General features: G+C 36.2%; 1 protein-coding gene across 2 annotated transcripts in view; it reads right to left on the bottom strand.

The window, feature by feature from the left end:
* Window positions 1–15,156, bottom strand: part of LOC150103676 (uncharacterized) — a 165,191-nt gene extending 150,035 nt beyond the window's left edge. The window contains exon 1 of one of the 2 annotated variants that reach the window (XM_090397045.1): window positions 14,858–15,156. Coding sequence is in view for 1 of the 2 variants with exons in the window: in XM_090397044.1 (XP_090253170.1) it covers window positions 14,858–14,951 (94 nt within the window). In the remaining variant the exon portion in view is untranslated. The remainder of the gene's footprint in view (window positions 1–14,857) is intronic. The other variant, XM_090397044.1, reaches the window with a different exon arrangement.
* Between the last annotated feature and the right edge of the window lie 6,414 nt (window positions 15,157–21,570).

The raw sequence follows: 21,570 nt of genomic DNA, 5'->3' as shown, positions 1-21,570 counted from the left end.
ACTGCTGTTGTTTATTCTCGCTTTCCGTTTATATATTTTCACTCCGTTTTCACGCTAAAACGTGTTCTCACCGTCTAGCTCATATCAATTCCATAACTCACGCGCTACTACGCTCACACTTTCTACTTTTAACTCCGTCTCCATGACAACAATTAGAGCAGTGCATAAGCATTACATAACATTATACCTTTATATACAGAAACTAAATAAAAGGATATTTTTCAACTCAATTAATATATAATTAATTATGATGAACACAAATTCTTCTACTATCAATATAGGAATAATTAAAACAATCTGAACGTTATTTTTATACAGAGCCCTTCCTATTATTAATACATATCCTAGATTAATTAATTAAATAAAAAAAAAACTCAAAGGTAATTATATGAATAATAGTTTATAACAAGAGATTTACATAAAATAATATCTACAAATGTAGCCTTTGATATGGTGGATTATGTTGGATTCTGAAGGGAGTATTAATAATTTTAATTTCTCTTCATTCAGAATCCAACAATACTATCATTATCATCAAATTCCTGCCATGTGCCATCATGGGGTGTACAGGATATGATAGCACTACATGAAACAATTACATCATTACTAACTTCCTATCTACAATTTTCCTCCAAATCAGTCTGTTACTTGTCAAGTCTCCAACATTATCAGATCTTATATTTCTATCTTCTAAGGCACTTTGTACCATATCAATCCACCTATATTTTGGTCTTCCTCTGGGTCGTTTTCCTGCCAACCTGGCAGAGAACACTTGTTTTGCTAATCTTTTCTCTCTCATTCTATTTAAGTGACCATACCACCTGAGATTAGCTCTGCTAACGCATTCCTGGATGCTGACAATGTCAAGTTCTTTCCTAATATCATCGCTTTTTTAATATGATATTGTCATTGATGCCATCTGTTCATGCCTCTAATCTTTCTCAGGACTCTCATATCTGCAGTCTCTAGTCTTTGGTTAAGTGTTTTACTTCTGACCCAGCTCTCAGATCCATAAGTTAAAATTGGTTTGAACACTGTCTTGTATATAGCTAATTTAGTGTTCCGACTAATTTCTTTCTTATTCCATATGAATTTATTCAATTGACTTCCCACCATACCAGCTTTGCTGATTCTGTTGTCTATTTCTATACTGAATTTACTATCTTCACTAAAAATCGTGCGTAAGTCGCTGAAATGTTTTACTTGTTCCACAGGTTCTCCATTCAAAACACAGTTGACATTTTCAATTATTCTGCCTATTTTCACTGTCTTTGTCTTTTTATTGCTGACCTTCATACCATATCTATTACAACAGCAATTGAATTTAGTCAGAGAATCTTGCAGACTTGTAGCGGATTTATTTAGAAGTATAACATCATCTGCATAAAGCAAAGAGCTGACATTAACATCTCCAATTTTGATATCATGTTTAATATCACTTTCCTTCATAATGTGATCCATATAGATAATGAATAACAGAAGGGATAATATACATCATTGTCTCACACCAGATTTAACATTAAACCATCTTCCTGTACTTCCTTCAATTCTAACTGCTGACTTACAACGCAAATAAAGACTAAGTATTGCTTGATATAATGCCCCATTGCACCATATAACTGTAGCGTATTGAATAGCTTCTCTCTTGGCACCTTGTCATATGCCTTTTCCAAATCGACAAAACTTAAATACACATCTTTGTTATATTCCCATGCTTTCTTGACTATTTGTCGTAAAGTGAAGATTTGATCCTGAGCCTCTATTTGGCCTGAATCCAGCTTGTTCTTCACCCAGCTTTTCTTCCGCAATTCTTCTCAATCGTTTCTCGAGTATACTTGCATAGATCTTGCCAGGAACACTTAGTAGGGAAATACCTCTGTAATTCTCACATTCAGTTTTATTTCCCTTTTTTATATATGGGTCCTATGAGAGCTCTACTCCAATCATCAGGAATTAGTCCCTCTGTCCAGGCTTTCTGAACTATGCAGTGCAGCCACTGTAAGACTTTTATACCACCATACTTCAGCATTTCTGGTCGAATATCATCTACTCCTTCTGCCTTTCCACATTTTAAGCCTTTGATGGCTTTTTCTACTTCAAGTATGGATATGTATTCCTGACTGCAAGCCTGGTCAGTGTTTTTTACAACTGTACTGTCATCACTGCTTGTTTCATTTAGCAATTTTTCAAAGTAATTACTCCATATTTCAAGGATATCTTTTTCTTCCATTTTCATGTCACCTTCATCATATCTACAGCACTCTTTCCTCCATTCCTAAGCTTCTTCAACAACCTCCAGAATACTTTGCCACCTTCTTGATGCTTAAGGGTCAAAGCTGTATAACCGAGAGGAGACCTCCACACAGCCTTTAAAGGAATGCAGAGAACCGACCAGGGCTTCTGACCTAATGCCCAATCCCCACCTTCTCGTGGTGCGCCCTGTTGGGTATTTACTTTGATACTGAATGAACGAGGATGGGCTGGCAATTTGGGATTTAGCCGACCAAATTGTATTCTTATTGTCATCATCATCATCATCAAATTCCTGCAATGTACCCTCAAGGGATGTACAGGATATGACAGTACTACATGAAAAATTTACATCATTACTAACTTCCTATCTACAATTTTCCTCCAAATCAGTCTGTTGCTTGTCAAGACTCCAACATTATCAGATCTTATATTTCTATCGTCTAAGGCACTTTGTACCGTATCAATTCACCTATATCTTGGCCTTCCTCTGGGTCATTTTCTTGCCAACCTGGCAGAGAACACTTGTTTTGCTAATCTTTCCTCTCCCATTCTATTTAAGTGACCATGCCACCTGAGATTAGCTCTGCTAACACATTCCTGGATGCTAACAATGTCAAGTTCTTTCCTAATATCCTCGTTTTTAATATGATATTGCCATTGATGCCATCTGTTCATGCCTCTAATCTTTCTCAGGACTCTCATATCTGCGGTCTCTAGTCTTTGGTCAAGTGTTTTACTTCTGACCCAGCTCTCAGATCCATAAGTTAAAACTGGTTTGAACACTGTCTTGTATACAGCTAATTTAGTGTTCCGACTAATTTCTCTCTTATTCCATATGAATTTATTCAATTGACTTCCCACCATACCAGCTTTGCTGATTCTGTTGTCTATTTCTATATTTAATTTACCATCTTCAGTAAAAATCGTACCTAAGTAGCTGAAATGCTTCACTTGTTCCACAGGTTCTCCATTCACAACACAGTTGACATTTTCAATGATTCTGCCTATTTTCATTGTCTTTGTCTTTTTATTGCTGACCTTCATACCATATCCATTACAACAGCTATTCAATTTAGTCAGAGAATCTTGCAGACTTGTAGCGGATTTATTTAGAAGTATAACATCATCCGCATAAAGCAAAGAGCTGACATTAACATCTCCAATTTTGATATCAGTATTCTTATTGGTTAAACCAAAATAAAAAATGATGGTACAACATGACAAAATTTCCAACAATACTATCCTTTTCTAATCATAATAACATTGAGATCATCACAGCAAAGGCAGCTGGCACAACCATAGTGTCAGTTTACAAACCACCAAAACAAACTTGGTCTATCCCAGCTCTTTCTGCTCACCAACATCCATCAGTCTATATAGGAGATTTTAACAGTCAACATTACTCCTGGGGCTTGTAGAAATTATATCAACGGTACCAAACTGATGGAATGGACTGAAAGCCTTGGGCTATCACTGGTTTTTGATGCAAAAGACTCTGGAACTTTTAAATCAGATAGAATGAAGAGAGACTCAACCGCTGACCTCTGCTTTGTAACTGGTAACACCGAGGATAATCCTTTACCCACTGATAGGATTGAAAACTTTCCAGGATCTCAATATAGACCTGTTATACTCACTATAGGAACATAAATCCCGATTATACAATCTGTGGAAAGACCAAGATGGAATTTTCACAAAGCTAATTGGGAGAACAGTACTCTAAACAAATTGAATCTATCATCCACTGGGTCCAACCTGAAGTTGAAAATTACAAATGTTTTGTTGGAGTACTGATAGGATCTGCAAAACGATGTATACCAAGAGGTTTTTGGAAACAATACACCCCATGTCGGACTTCTGAAACTCAGGAACTATTCAAAAAATAAAAAAAAATCCAGATCCTGAAACTGGAACAAGAATTTTAGAAATGCTTAATGAACAACAATGCCAAAGCCCAAGCTGCAAGGCGTGGGCCTTACTACGAAAACTTGGAACTGTATCAGTTTCTAAGCAGAAAGAAGTCACGGAGATCACTCCTAAAGACACGGCAACTAGAATCCAGCAAACATCTAACAATGAAAAGATTAGTGCATCCTATTCTAAAGAAATTAGGACCAAATATATTTGTGTTTATAGAAGTGTCAAACAAAATAACCACCTCTCAATGACATTCACCAAAAACTAACTGATTCAAGCAATTAAATCACTGAAAAATAATAAAGCAGCAGGCCTGGATGGTATATACCCCGAGTTCATTAAAAATCTTGGAAGTATCGTTCGTAAGTAGCTATTGCAGTTTTTCTGTAAAATCTAGTAAGTGGGAACATCCCAAAGGAATTCCTGAGGAGCAAAATTATAGCCATCCTAAAACCTGAAAAAGAGCCCACTGATGCAGCAAACTATCGACCAATACCTTTACTGAGTATTCCCTATAAACTTTCTGAATGATTACTCTATAAATGAATTTACTCACTGATTAATGCCATAGTACCAAATGAACAAGTTGGATTCAGAGACTCTCGCAGCTGCAGCGATCAAGTACTTGCCTATACCACACATATAAAAGCTGGTTTTCAAAATGTTAAAACCTCAGTAGCATTCATAGATCTGTCCGCTGCATACAACACAGTTTGGGTGAATGGACTCATATTGAAATTTGCAACTGTCATACAAGACCCAAAAATGATTAACATCCTAAAACGCATCACATCAAAGTGCAAATTCAAGGTACAACTGAATGGTAAAAATAGTCCCTTTAAAGTACTAAAAAATGGACTACCTATACATTAGTGACATGCCACAAACCTCATCCCGAAAGTTCGCATACGCAGATGATACGGCATTGGTAACTCAGAATAAACACCTGAAAGAGGCCGAGAGTGTGTTCAGTTCTCACCTTGAAGTTCTGTACAACTATTACACCAAATGGCATCTCTGTCCAAATCCCTTTAAAACTGAAGTCTGCACATTTCACTTGAACAATCATTAAGCTGATAAACGGCTGAAGGTCTCATTCAAAGGAGAAACTCTGAAGCACAATCCCAACCCAAAATATCTCGGAGTCACCTTAGATCGCTCTTTAACCTTCAGAAAACACCTGGAAAATGTCTGTCAAAAGCTAAAAACTAGGAATAACATCATCAGGAAGCTTGAGTGTTCAGGCAGGGGGGGGGGGGCAGGAGTCAACACTTTAAAATCTGCTGCCCATGCCCTAGTGCACTCTTGTGCAGAATAATGTGCTCCAGTGTGGTATTCGAGTCACCATGTCAGCAAGGTCGATGTGCAACTTAACGATACCACAAGAATTATCATGGATTGCATAAAGTCTACACCTGTTGAATGGCTACCAACACTCTCTAACATCACACCACCAGACATAAGGAGGAAAGCTTCCGCTAACAGAGTGGATAAAATGTATGGTAAATAACACCTTACCCATCCATGCGGACCTCCAAAATCTACCACCTATTCACTTAAAGTCCTGCAACCCGATCTGGAAAACTCAGCAATCAGATATATATTCTCCTGAAATTGAATGATAGAATCACTGGCTTACTTCAATAATAAAAAATGGATACCTCATTACAGATCCTATAACAGAGGCTCCTGGTTTTGACCTGCCTAGACAACAATGTGAGATACCTGGAGCACACTCAACTGCCTCAGGAGAGGCCATGCCAGATGTGCTACCATGATGTAAAAGTGGGGCTTGCATCAATCACTGACATGTAACTGTGGTGAAAGGTTTTTTCCACTTGGTTAGACTATAATAAATTTAGTTTAATCCTTTATCTAAGTGTAAGCAAACAAAGTTTGCACCTGAAGTATCTTCAGGTCAGAGGCAACTCGTGGTAAAGGTGGACAAAGCTCTCGTCACTCCTTGTCTTAGTATCTCCCATAATGCAAAGCACATCTCCTTGCAGATATGTATAATGCTATGCATTAAGGGAAGGGCCACTACCCAGAGGTGGAGAGGTGGTGATACCAAGATGGAAACAATGAGAAGTCATATTTACTTATACAAGTTGCCAAAAGGTGTCTCACTTTATTATTAAATTACTCTGGATTTAGAGAAATATGTTGGAAGGTTTTTTCCATTTGGATAGACTATAATAAATTTAGTTTAATCCTTTATCGAAGTGTAAGTATCTTCAGAACATCTTCAGATTCTGAAGATACATCTATTGGGGCTAGAATTAGAAAGAGCAATTAGTCAAACTGACCCTGACACACCTGGAATAGATCTTATCTTTGGACATATGATTAAAAACATGGAGAAAATAGCCCAAAACTGCCTTCTGAAGATATTTAACACCTCTTGGAATGCAGGTAAACTACCAAAAATCTGGAAAACATCAGTCATAACAAAACCTAACAAAAACCCTAGTGACTGTGACAGCTACAGACCAATAGCTTTGGCTAGCACTCTCTGTAAACTAAACAAAAGAATAATACATACCAGACTTATGAATTGGCTCTTAGAAAATAACAAGATCAACTTCTACCAAAGCACATACAGGCCTCAACACAGTACAGAAGATCAATTATTTTATCTTTGCCAATCAGTCATACATGGCTTTCAAGAAAAATCACCAAAGAAGACACTTGGATCTCACAGCTGCCTATAATCGTGTCTGGAGACAAAAGTTAATAAAAATTGCATACAATACTGGAATAAGGGGAAATGCATTAATTTGGATTTCAGATTTCATGAAAGGAAGAAAAATGAAAGTAAAAGTTAATGGAATTTATTCCAACATGCATCGAACTTGGGATGGAGTCCCACAAGGTTCTGTTTTAAGTCCACTCTTATTTCTCATCTATATGAACAATATCCATCCTCACATAATAAATGACAAAAATAGCATACTATGCAGATGATATAACAATCTGACACACACATGCAGTAATCTTCAACAATCTGAAAAAGTCCTAAATAATTCAATAAAAGGCTTAGAAAGATGTGCAAAGGAACTTAAACTATAGATAAATCCAGAAAAAACAAAACGAGCATCTTCTCCACTGATAGAAAAAATAGACACAATTACAACCCTCAAATCAAAATATATAATACCAAAATAGAAAAAACAGTATCTTCAGAACATCTGAAGATGTTCTGAAGATACTCCAAAACACTTAGGCCTAACTCTAGACACCGAACTGAGATTTCCAACTCATATTACAAATATACCTAATAAAGCTCTTAAAAAGCTTAATATCATCAAAAGGCTTTGTAGAACAAAGTAAGGTGCAAAACCGAAACCACTCAAACTACATATACAGCACTCATATGCCCTACTATGAAATATGTTTCAGCAATCTGGGGCTCCAGCTTCTACTAGCTCAAAAGAAAAACTTTAAAACAGAGTACACTCAAGAGCAGCAAAAATTATCATAGGTGCAGTCTCATCCACAAATAATTTAAAAGCTCAACAAGAGTGTGGGCTTCACATACTAGAAGACAGAAGAAAACTCTCCACAGTTATATTCACTAACAGAATCAGGAGCCACCAACAGGATCACATCTCACTCATGACTTTCAATGCCTATACAAGAAAATCTAGACTAAAGAGATCATATACATTACAATATCATCAGAAATTAGAAAACAGATTGACTAAGAGCATTGAAATAAGCAAAGAGCCATTCTTTTCCACTTTTCTACCAAAGAACACAATGATTAACTTAAATCTCCTAGAACCTTGTTCAAAAAAGGATTCACAGCAAGAAAATAAAAGAAAAGTACTTGACACCATACATCACTTAAATAATCCAAACCATGTCATTGCCTAAGCCAGCCTGGTTGGCCGAGTGGTTAGTGTATCCGCTGTCCACGGATACACTAACCGCAGGTTCGAATCTCGCGTCGGCATGGATGTTTGTGATTGTCTCCCACCTTCATACATTCATTCACCCAGTATAGATACACTCTCCCAATATTTACTGGGTCACCATGGGAGTAGTAGACCCAAAACCTCCCTCAATGGGAGAGGCCTTCACCCTGCAGTGGGTAGAAAAATGATGAACAGCCTATTATCATCATCATCATGTCATTGCCTACACTGATGGATCACCTGATAAAGCACTCAACTAAGGAGGTTCAGGGGTTTTTGTAACTCTACCTGGAAGCGAGGAAATGCAAATCAAAACCACAGCTGGCAAAATAGCTTCAAACTTCACTTGTAAATTAACAGCCATACAAACAGCTCTTAAATTCTATCTCTCGAATCCAGTAATAAACTTAAATATAAAGCGCCAATCGACTTAATTTTGGCGATATAAACATTATTTAAATAAACGTTATTTAAATTAAGGGGATATTAAATCCCACATTGTTTTAAAACCGAATAAGAAACTCAAAGAGTGGAATCAGAGAGTTTCATGCCGAATAAAGTATAATATAGTATAATAAACTATAAAAGTATCGGCGACTGACTACTAGTGTGAGCAAATGCACATAGTCCTAGTGCACCTTTGCTACGAGCTGCCCGTGTAGTACATAGTACAAACACGGGCAGCTCGTAGCAAAGGTGGAGAACGTTCTGATCGCTATTCTTGGTATTTTCCATAATGTAAAAGCACATCTCCTAGGAAATGTATGCTATTATTACATTATGGTGGGAGGTCACTACCCAGACTGGTTTCAGCCTTATGAATAAGTAAAGCCTTCGCTAAAAATTCGGACGATCCCTAGGCCACTCAATTGTGGGCGAAAGACCCTCCATCTCAGCGTTGGCTCCACTCAGTGGTGGCCTTCCACCCACCACCACCGAGCAGAACCGCTCATATTCCGAAGAAAAGAATTCACAGACAAAGCCCCTCACCGGGTCGTGCCGGAAAACACTTTCCCCGGAGACTCAAATTGCTCCCTTAAGGCAAAAACCTTAAGAGAGCGAACTCATATTAGCAATCCCATTATTGAGGCTTCATCAGTGAGTAGCTAGACCAAATTAATATCAAAGGGTATAGCGAAAAGAACTTATATACTATGCTATACGAGTTGTCTAAAAGGTGCCCCCATTAAGTTACTTAAATATAAAGAGCCAATCGGCTTCATTTTGGCAATATATACATAATTTAAATTAAGTGGATATTAAATCCCACATTGTTTTAAAACTGAATAAGAAACTCAAAGATTGGAATTAGAGAGTTTCATGCCGAATATAGTATAATAAACTATAAAAGTATCGGCGACTACTAGTGTGAGAAAATGCACGTAGTCCTAGTACATAGTACAAACACAGGCAGCTCGTAGCAAAGTTCTGATCGCTATTCTTGGTATTTTCCATGATGTAAAAACACGTTTCCTAGGAAATGTATGCTGTTATTACATTATGGTGGGAGGTCACTACCCAAACCTGTTTCAGCCTTTATTGAGGCTTCATCAGTGAGTAGCTAGACCAAATTAATACCAAAGGGTATGGTGAAAAGAACTTATATACTCTGCTACTATACGAGTTGTCAAAAAGGTGCCCCATTAAGTTACTTAAATATAAAGAGCCAATTCTTATTTGGTTTTAAAACAATGAGGGATTTAATATCCCCTTAATTTAAACCAGTAATAAGCATTACAGAAGGAATAACCATCTACAGCGACTCAAAATCTGCACTTGAGGCATTAAAAAATGGAAAAACAAAACTCACACAGGAAATTCATGAACTACTAACAAGCTTAAATTTGAAAAATAAGAACTCCACACTGCAACGGATACCAGCCCATGTAAATATTGAAGGCAATGAAAGAGCAGACAGACTAGCCAAAGAAACAAGGTACTTATCTCAAAAATTACACCCACTATTACTAACTGATGCTAACTCTCTCACCAAAATAAGATTGGTAAAACAAACTATCAAGAAGAAGAATGAAATCAGTGAAATTAATGAAAATAGGGAAATAACCACAGTCATCACCAGACTAAGGATGGAACATTTTAAAGGCATGAAAATTCAGCCAGATGGTACTAGGAGCTACGAAACATGCAAAAACTGTCTAGGATTTGAACTAACACTTGTCTATATTTATTCTTGTCCAGCAATTGCTGCTGCTCTACAGAAAATTGACAATAACCCTAGAGAAAAGCTCTACTCCATCAAAGTTCAACAGATTGCCAAAGCAGTTCTCCAGATCCACAGTCATATCTAGAAGCTCTTCAATGGACTTGACAACAACAATACCTCTTTTAACTCTAAGAAACTTCATTTCAGCTGATTATGTTCAACTTTCCTTTTTTTTTCCTCTCTATTCAACTCACAAACCATATAATGTTGGTATTTCCCTGACTTACACTGATACACATATACATACAGGGTGTTCGGGATAAATTTGACATATTTATAATTAATTATATTTTTCCGTAAGTTACATGTATTAACACACACTTCTCTTCATTTAAAAGTTTGGACCCTTCTTCATTCATATACAAGATGTCAGAAAGGATGGATAGCTGGAACCCACCTGAATCATGGAAGAGAATAACTTGTATCATGATGATTTGTGCCCGCCATCAAAATAAGGATATTACGACTGCTGCCCAATGCTCCCTGAATACAGTAAAAACAATCAGGCATGAACTAGAGACTTGCAATGGTGACTACGAGGATGTAGCAAGAAGAAAGATCCCTAGCAGACGATCTGATTGCGTTCGTACAGCAGAATTCCTCGCAAATCTGCAGGAACAGGTGTTGAAGAACCCTGGCATTGGAATTCGGGCTTTGTTCGTGGAGTTGCTAACTGTAGTCAAGCCCTGGATAACAAGGGTAGCCAATGGTAGGCCATATGTATGGCAGCAGGATTCGGCCCCTTGCCACACCTCTGGGAAAAGTCAAAAATGGTTGTCTGAAAATTTCTACGACTTCACCAGTCCAAATGTTTGGCCTCCAAACTCCCCAGACCTTAACCCCATGGATTATTTTGTATGGGGCGCAGTTGAAAAAGACACCAATCGCACTTCCAGTAATACAAAAGCCCAGTTAATGGATAAAATTAAAACAGTTTTTGCGGCCCTTCCCAGGGAGACTGTAGCATCAGCTTGTTCGAGGTTCCGAAGCAGAATTGAAGCTGTGATCGATGCTAATGGTGGTTATTTTGAGTAAATCTTGTTGATAGTATTGTAATTAACTCTGCCTGTAATGTTTTTTTGTCAATTCATTAAATTTAATAGATACAAAGAAGATTTTCTTTTTCCTTACGAAACTGTCAAATTTATCCCGAACACCCTGTATATACTTTCCCTGACTTATATATAGTTTATATAGTTTTAAATTATTCATTTTTTGTTTTGTCTTTTGTTGTTTTCCTATAGTGCTATAATTGCTTAAAATGGTGTAATTTATTATTATAAAGTTATGTTATCTTCTTCCTCATCTGTCAGATAATGGGTTGAGTCCCCTACATGTAAATCTATGCCATCTAGTTCTATCTCTGACCATTTCTGGCATTTCTCTGAAGCTTAGTAATTGTGAAAACTTTCCTTCAAAGACTATAGCCAAGTTCTTTTTGGTCTACCATTCCTTAAAATAATCCTATGTGTCTACATTCCCAACACACTCAGGTAATGCATTCTACTTACCAACCACTCTCCATGCTAAGAACCTGCTCCTTATACCTCTGCTCGCACCCTCTTTATACAGAGTTTCCAGTGATGGCCTCTTGTTCTATCCCCTCTCTCATTCTATGAAAAATCTTCCATGTCAACATGATAACAACCCCTGATTAGCTTATGTGTCTCAATCATATCTCCCCCTCCCCTTCCTCCTATTCACAAGGCTTTGCAATTTACATTTGCTTAATCTGTCTTCGTACTCCAAATTCCAAAGACAACTGGCAACCTTTGTAAATCTCCTCTGAACTGAGAAGATTCATAGCCCATTCATGCAATCTATTCAAGTCTTCCTGCAAGGCCATAACATCTGCTTGACTCTACATTGCTCTCCCCAATTTTGCATAATCTGCAAACAGCTGCATATCACTAGTTAAACCCATCCCAATACCATTAATATACAAACTCAACAACGATGGTCATGAAACTGACTCCTGCAGTACACCACTGTAAGAGGAAGTGATCTTCCTCTTTGATGAGAAGCAGGATGCAGATTGATGAGAAGCAGGATCCAATTCTGCATCCTGCTTCTCATCAATCTCTCTTTCTCTCTCTCTCTAGTACCTTCACCACAACTCCAGATATACAGATTGGCCTATAATTTGAAGCAACAGCCTTATCACCACTTTTATGCTGTGGAACAATTTTACCATCTTTCCACTCCCTTAGAACCAGTGCTGTTGTAAGACTCTTATTAAACAAGCATGCCAATGTTACTGCCAATTGACTGGAACATTCCCTTAAAATGCATGGTGATGTCATCAAATCCTATTGCCTTATTGACATCAAGGTTATTTATTTCCTCAAATACCTCCTACTCACTCACAATTAAGCCATCCTTTCCTATGTCCTCTACACTTAAGTTCCTCATGATTCTACCCTGAAAAGTCTCGATATGGCTGGCCACAACTAAGGTGATCACTTCACCCTTATAAACTGATCACTGAATACCTCAACAATGTCTTCTGCAGCAGTTACTATTCTACCACTTTTATCCATTAACATCATCTTACCATGATCATTTTCCTTTTACTTGCCACATATCTAAAAAATCTCTCTAGGTATTTTCTTCGCCTGATTTGCCAATTTCTGCTCATACTGCACTTTCATTTTCCTCACTGAGTCACTCTCGTGGCTTATGCTTCAGGCAACTGATTATTACCATTATTCATCTCGTACTTCCTCTAAGGTACCTTCTTTATCTAGATTTCATACTTAAGCTCCACATTCATCCATTAATGCTGTTAAGTATTTCTTTGTCAGTTCCCATGCAGCATTTATTTCCTCAGAGCTCAACTCCTCATTCCACGTTATAACTCCAAGCTGTCTCTTAAGCTTGTCATTACCAATAATTTCTTGATTTCTTATAATTCCACACATATCCTTTCCTCACAAAAGTTTCGATATGGCTGGCCACAGGTGATCACTTTCACCAACTGGAGGAAAGTGCAAAACCTCACTGACAATTGTAATTACATTCTCTGACAAAATGATCAGATCTAAAACTCTCGATCCTATTGTGCCCTTCTTTACATGCTGTCTGAGATAGTTATCTCTCAAGAAATTCATTTTCCTTATTCCCAAATGCTATTTCTTTATTCTAATCTATACCACCACAATTAAAATCACCCATAATAATGACCCTTCCTTTGTTCACTAATCCAAGTCGTTTATACATTTCTTCATCACCACCCTTTGTATTCCCTGGCATATAGAAACATCCAACTAAATATGTCTTCCTGTTAACATCCACATTACACCACACTGCCTTATAACCAGTGCCACTATTTCCCTCTGTGATGTCTACCTTATGTGGACTTAATTCTCCTGCTATCATCAGCAGCACTCCTCCTCCCTTCTTGCCCTTTCTATCCTCTCGAAAAATACTGTACCTTTCTATTTCTATTCCCATTACGATATCATCTTCATTTAACCATATTTCACTTGGGGGCGAATAAACTCAATCACTGAAACCATTTCATCCCCTTATTTCTGATACTTCTTGCATTTGTAAACAAACACAGCAGTTCATTTTTATATCTATAACCAGTCCTACCCAAGAAATTGGTTGGGTGCAATTTCCCCACCACACCTGCCCTTACCCAATCACCTTTATCACCACTTACCACGTATATCTGCTATGATAATTATAGCTATGAGATCTTCACAGTTTGATTCGTGTTTGACTTGCTCATTTGTTTTGTGTTCTTACTAACGTGTCTTATTTATTTTTTTAAGCATACTTTTGAATACTCTAATTTTCTGTGCTTTTTTCAGATTGAGTGTCCAAGTGTCAAAACTACCTGCTGTAGTTTTAATGGTTTTATAGAGTTTAATGGTTTTATAGCACTTGAAATGCTATTACTTTTTACATATTTTGTTTAATTTATGTTTAATGGTATGTTATATCACATTCTAAATAATGAAAAACTGTTACTTGTTCTAGAGTCTGGTTTGCTGTATTTTAGTTTATACATGATATTAACATCAGAAGACCTGATTTTTTAAAATAAATCCTGCAAGTTTCATATAAGCTTTTATTTCCCTTCATAAAAAAAAAAAAAAGAAAGAAAGAAAGATATAAGAAACTGATTACTTTAGCCTCCCCCCCCCACATTCTACAAATAACCTAACATATTTAACAAGTAGACCTTCTTATTGCTGATTTTTCTTTCTACTAGTTTTTCCCGTGTAGTTATGAGTTCAAGAAGAGGTATGAAAAATATTATGTGGATAGTTTGGGTCTCACGCGATGAGTCTTTATGACTCCACGGAGATGCCCATATTGTAATATGCAAATCATGAAATTTTCAGCAATTAGTCTCTTCACACCGACTGATATCATCAAATAATAATAATAATAATAATTCGTTATAATTCATTAACATAAAAAAACACATTTCTGGTGTATTAGAAAGCCCAAAAGACTGAACTCACCCACACACACACACACACACACACATATATATATATATATATATTTATTTATTTATAGAAATTATTACCCGCTATCACATTTTCCATATGATATTTGCAGGCATGTTCTAACACCCAAAGTTTTATTTGCAGAACTGAATCATTTTCTTCCATTTGGCACATTTAGCATTTCAATCCGAAATTTTTGTTATCAAGCATTTTTAGCCACAATCCTTATGAAACCATGCCAATTCATGAAAAAAATAAATATAAATCGACATATATCCAACAACACACGATCAGAAATTACAAATGACTCCAACATTTTGCTTTTACAACATAACACGTCAAATATATATAACTTCGCATAAGCAATATAAAGTATTCATAAACGATACCTGAACACGTGCTGCCCTCTAGAAATAAGAGCAATCTTCCCTAAATGTATCACTGGATTATGATGCTAGTAACAGAAATTTGCCGGCCTGGTTGGCAGAATGGCCGGCAAATCAGCCCTCCAGCCAAGAGTCTGCGTGTTCGAATCCCGCCGTGGGCATAGATGTTTGTGATTGTCTTTCACCTTCATGTATTCATTTATACAAGTAAATAAACAGTCTCCCAAGATGGACTGGGTCACCATGGGTGAAACAGACCCAACCCTTCCGCAATGGGGGAGACCTTCACCACGTAGTCGGTAGAAAACAGGCTGAACATCATCATCATCAACAGACGTTTAATGCGTAGAGACCGTAACAGAAGGGTGAGCATAGCAGCACTATGGAACTACAAGAAAGATCGGCTCAAATTTTAAAACATGTGACGAAAGGTATTGCACAAAATTAAAGAGAATACTATCAAACTAATAAAAATAATGGGGGGGGTGAAACTTTCACAAATGAATGTTTATTCCGATTTAGATACAGTACCTGGGAAGGTCTAGTAGGGACGATAGTGGAGCCCATTTGATGTGTGGAGGGGGTACCATTCTGGAATGAGTGGTTGTTCTCTTTGAAAGTATTTGAATTAATAACAATAATGATTGTCATCATCATCATGCCTATCACGGATTTAGACCTAGACTGGCCTGTTCCGGCTTTACAAGTCATCGTTGAATCTCTTAAGTGGGCGTCCTAGTTTTCTTCTCCCTAATGGTTTATAATTCAATGCTTGTTTTGGTAATCCTGTTTTCATTCTTTCAACGTGTATCATCCATTTGTGTTTATATTTTTTAATTTTTTTCTATTAATGATTTCTGGTTTAATTCTTTCATAATTTCTTGATTTCTTTTGTGATCAAATAGGGTATACTTTGCTGTTTTTCTCATAAACTTCATTTCAGCTGTTATTAATCTCTGTTTGTTGTATTTTTGTTTTATTGTCCAGATTTCACTTCCATACAACAGGACCAGTAGGGCTAATATATTGTATACTTTTAGTCTGGTTTGCTTTTGTACCAGGTTTGGTTTAAATATACAGTTAACTACGCCTGTTATTTTTAAATATTTTGCAATTTTTAGGTTTTGGTGTTCTAAAATCTTGTTATCTATTACTATTTTAGTTCTTACTGGATCTTCTCCTTTAAAGGCAATCGTTTTTTATTTTTCTATTGATATTATCATTCCATAATCCTTGGCTATCTCATTTAAATTTAAAATACCTTCTGTAAGTTATCTTCAGAATTTGTAATTATTATTTGGTCATCGGCAAAAAGGAGAGTGTTTAAGTTCACAGTACGAGAAAGTTTAATACCTTGATCGAAATTTTTATTCCATTTTATTATTATTTTATTTAGATAAATATTAAAAGAGTTACTGAAAGGGGACATCCCTGTAGGACTCCTTGGTTTATCTCTCCAGTATAAAATTAGATTAAATCATGATAGCTCATGATTTAATCTTATTTGTATTTGATTATTTTTAAATATACTTATGATAGCTTTTAGAATATTATTTGGTATTTGTCTTTCTTTTAATATGTTAAATAAAATGCATCTTTTAACTTTGTCAAGTGCTTTTCAAAGTCAATAAATGTAATATGTGTTTCTAAAATACATTCCCTTCTTTTCTCTATTATTAATTTTAGGGAAAAGGCCGGTTCTATACACGAACGTCCTTTTCTAAATCCATTCTGTACTTCTAAAATAAAGTTGTCATAATCATTTATTAGTTTGTTATTTAAAATTCTGGGGAGCCTGTGTAGCTCAGTGGATGTGACGTTTGCACACCACAGGGCTTGGCCGCACTGTGGTTTGCACACCAGGATTTTCCTCTAGTCGGCGACTAGAGGAAATTTTTCTAAGCCTTTTTTCGACCGGTTTCCGAGTTAGTCGATCTCTGGCACGGGCAAGCGGGTTTTTCGTTCCATAAACTCAAGAAAAATCGACCCTAGAACCCACATTATTTCAGACATTAAATACAAGTTTAGGGTTAGGGACGACGAGATGGCGGCACCGGTAGAGCCGTCTCTCTTCACTGCGTACCACTTAATTAGTGATAGCCTTAGGCCGGCTATCTCTGATTGGGTACCAGTGGAGATTGAACTGCCCACTCAGTCTCCAAAAAGTTAGATAGGGCTAAAAACGGCCTCGCCTACTCCCTGTATATACGGGAATAAAAAGGCGTTAGCTGATTTTTTTTATATATATTCTGCTATATATTTGGTAACAGGAATTTAGTATTTTTTTATATCTCTATAGTTTTTGGGGTTATCTCTACTACCTTTTTTAAAGATAGGGATCACAATTGCTTTTTCCATTCTACTGGGGCGGGGGGTTAAGGTTGAATAGATTTTATTTAAAGATAATAGGAGTCTTTCTTTGAACCTTGTTCCTGTATATTTATATAATTCTGAACCTAACTTACTTCTCCAGGTGATTTTCCATTTCTTGTTTCTTTCAGGCTGATTTCTAATTCTTCTTTATTTATTTTCTTTTCATTTTCATTTTTCCCCCATTAAATGTTTACAAATTATCTTTTTTAAAATATCTATCTGTCCACAATTCTGTGTAGTAATTTAGAAATTCTTCTAATTTCAATTCGGTGTTTAATTTTATGTTTACTTTAGTACCTGTACTTAAGTGTTTCATTGGGTCATATTTTATATAAATCATGCTCTAAATTAGAAACAAATTTGTTTCATGATTCTCTATGTCTTTTTCTGACTTCTCTTTTCGCTATGGCTCTTCTTCTTTTATATTTTATTTCACCTTCTAATCTTTATACTGCTTAACCATTTATGATAGGCTTCATTTTTCATTTTGATTATTTCTTTGATTGTATCATCCCATATCTTCAGATTTTTTCTTCTTTTATTGAATTTTAGGGTTTTTCCTAAGCTTTCATTTGCTGCTGCATTTAGTATTGTTTTTATATTAAGCCATTCTATTTCGATTTCTTCATTTGTTTTATTTTATCTAGATATTGGTTAATTCTTTGTTCATATAGCCATTGTACATTTGCATCATTCAATAGTCTAGTTTTATAAACAAATGTTTCGAATTTTCTTTCTGTTCTTGTTACTTGTAGCCATTTAGGTGATAATCTTAATTTTATTTTAACAAGGAAGTGGTCACTGCTTATTTCATATTCTCTGTGAACTCTAACATCTAACGAAAACTTTGATGTCTTTTCATTTAAGGTAAAATAATCTAATATTGGTTTCCATCCTCTTGCTGTCCAAGTATATTTATGTATGTCTTTATGTTTATAGAAAGATTTCATTATTTTAAGGTTATTATAAACTACAAATGCGATCAATTTTTTACCGTTTCTGTTTAGAGTGTGTTCTCCATGTATTCCTATATTATTATTAATTTTCGTGGTTCCAATTCTTGCATTCAGGTCTCTTGCTAATATTACATAATCATTTTTAATTATTTTATTATATATATTTTGTATCTGATTATAAAATTCGATATTACACTGTTCTCTACATTTCATAATTTATAATGTTTCAACTGTTTTGAAAGGGAGTTCTGAATCCAAATCATGACTCCAACTTGTGCTCTTTGGTCTCTGTCGATTCCACTGTATATCACATTAAAATATTTCGTTCTCATGGTTCCTTTTAATTTCTTTTTTGTTTCAGTGATTACTGCTATTTAAAAATTTCTTTCAATTAATAGTTGGTCTAATTCTATTTCTTTATATGCTATTCCTCTTGCATTCCAGTTTGCTATGTGTATTATATTTTGTCGCTTCCATTTTTGTTTTAGCTTTTCTATAGATTCAATCCGATTATATTTTACTGTCAGCTTACAAGTAGAATTATGTTCTCCATGTCAGATGACTAGCCTGGCGATGGATAGTCCAGTGGTAGGGCTGCTACCTTAAGGCTTCTGGACTAGCCTTCTTCCAAATTTAAACCCATAGGAGGAATAGGGTATACTGGAGGGGGGAAGAGTAGATTATAGTAGAATAGAGTAGAATTATAATAGAAGTATATAGAGGGGACATAGATATAGGCCAGAAACGGAAAGACTCTATGGCCTTCGAGACTCTAATAACATAAGGATCATAAAATAAGAAGAGTTGGCTGATAAGGCCTTATAGAAAAGATTAAAGCGAGTGGATCTTCCTCAAAGTAGAGGAAAAAGAGGATAGTTTCAACTAAGGGACCAAGGTAATGCCACTTCCCTTGCAATCAAGATGATTGCCCCTTATGGCCCTATTGGTCGATGAGAATCCTTATTCAATATATTTGGAACCCCCCCACGCGCAAATATATATATATATATATATATATATATATATATATATATATATATATATATATATATATATATATATATATATATATATATATATATATGGCCTTCGAGTAATAAGGGACGCACTCTCTAGAGGTTACAGGATCCCCCCGAAAGAATTAACAATAATAATAATAATAATAATAATAATAATAAAGATTGGCCACGGAGAAATCGCCGGTGCTGGTCTGAACCACTGGGCGTTCTAGGGACAAAAGAGAAAAACAACCACTGAATCAGTGAATGTTTCCATCAGAGTCGGCCACCGAATTTCCGACGTTTGGTTCTTGTTTTCAAATCCTCATTTTTATGAACATCGGTTTTGTTTTTGAGTCTAGAGCTCACTTCTGAAAGCTCCCCTCTTTGCTTCAAAACTGAATTGCGCAGTTTCCTTTTCAATATATTCAGTTTTATCCTGTTGAAAATTAAATGGTGATGTCTTTTTAAAAATCCTCTGTCTATTATTGTTTCTTGAACCTGCATGAAGATATCGCTATAAACAATAACATAGTCAATGACACTTTGTCGTTTCTTTTCTGTTCTCCAGAAGTCAATTTTTCCAAACTTTTATGTTGGAATGTGGTGTCAGTAATAATTAGTCTGTGTTCTGAATGGAAATTCCATGATATCATTATTAGTTTTGCTCTTTTCCAATCCAGACAATGTCTTTGCTGAAGTTGTGGAATGATGAATCTGTTCAGCATATCGCGATATTTCATTCGCGTAATGGAACAATTATTATCAAATCCGCTGTGCAGCAACACACCAAGCGGTAATTTTCGGTCAATGTAATGGGAATTCCTGGAGCACATGGGGTGATTTGGATGTCCAAATCCCAAATTTTCGGGTGTTTATAATCCCTTTCAGATAAAAATGTGCCTCATCTCCCCACAGAATTTTTCAAGGCAAAGTATCGTTAATTGACTTCCAATCTGACCAGAAACATCACAGAATATGTACGTCGCTTATCATGATCATCGCGTGGCAACTGCTGTACGTAGCTGATCTTGTATGGATGAAATGAAATAATTTTGCGTAAGACTCTCCATAATGCCATGTAATGAGGCAAATCCAATTGTCGCACTTCACGAGCGCTGCTATTACCAGAAATATTTTCGTGTGATCTGTCGATAATCTCAGTGTCAACTTCTTCAATCACCTGTGGTAGCACTGGTTTACGTCTTCTGCCAGGTACAACTTCCAAAGACGTAAACTAGTGCTACCACTGGTTTACGTCTTGGTTCAGAAGTTCAAACTTCTGAACCATTGATCTAACTGCGTTAGCTGAGAGGACCTTTACGCAAGTTACGGCGGGTTCTAAACTCACAAAGAGCAGCTATTGCATTGCACTCGTTAAGGTAAAATAACTTAAAGTAATGCACGAAAAGGTAAAATGAGGCGCATGTTGAACACGACTATCAACAGGAATGCGTTTGTGAAGTTCCCCCTTTATATTATAGCGCTTAAGATATCAGAAAAACAGATGCTCAACGTCGTTTTATGCACATTTTCGGCTTCCTGGGCTGCTACAGGAAGCCGAAAATTAATTTTAATTCAAACATTAATTCAAAAAGTCGCCAATCGGCGACTTTTTGAATTAAATTTTTTTTTTCGCAGAGTAGTTCTTTCCATGTCTTGATTATAGCCGGCCTGGTTTACCGAGCGGTTAGCGTATCCGATCTTCAGCCAAATGGCTGTGGGTTCAAATCCCGCAGTGGGCATGGATGTTTGTGATTGGCTGTGCAAATATTAGTGGTAGTGGCGGCGGGCGGTAGATGGTGTTGGGTTTAGTTGGTGGATGGAGTGGTTGAGACAGAGAGATGTAGAGTAGGTATCCTCCCTCAAGGAACCTTTGGACTCCCTGGAGGTGTCACATAATAATAATAATATTTTTTTTTTATAATAATAATAATTTTATTGATCTCTCAAATATTTACATATATACAATGATCATTTTGAGTAACATTCAGTATATTATTTTACAAGGTTCAGCACTAAATGCTACATACAATGAAATTTCAATAATAATGATGATAATAGTTTTTTTGCTATCTTT

This window comes from Typopeltis vanoorti, chromosome 8 (genome assembly GCF_054136105.1).
Source record: "Typopeltis vanoorti isolate ZY-2024b chromosome 8, IOZ_Tvanoo_1.0, whole genome shotgun sequence".
Taxonomy (NCBI): Eukaryota; Metazoa; Arthropoda; class Arachnida; order Uropygi; family Thelyphonidae; genus Typopeltis; species Typopeltis vanoorti.
The sequence above is the reverse complement of the archived record's forward strand: the minus strand, read 5'-3'. Positions and strand labels throughout refer to the sequence as shown.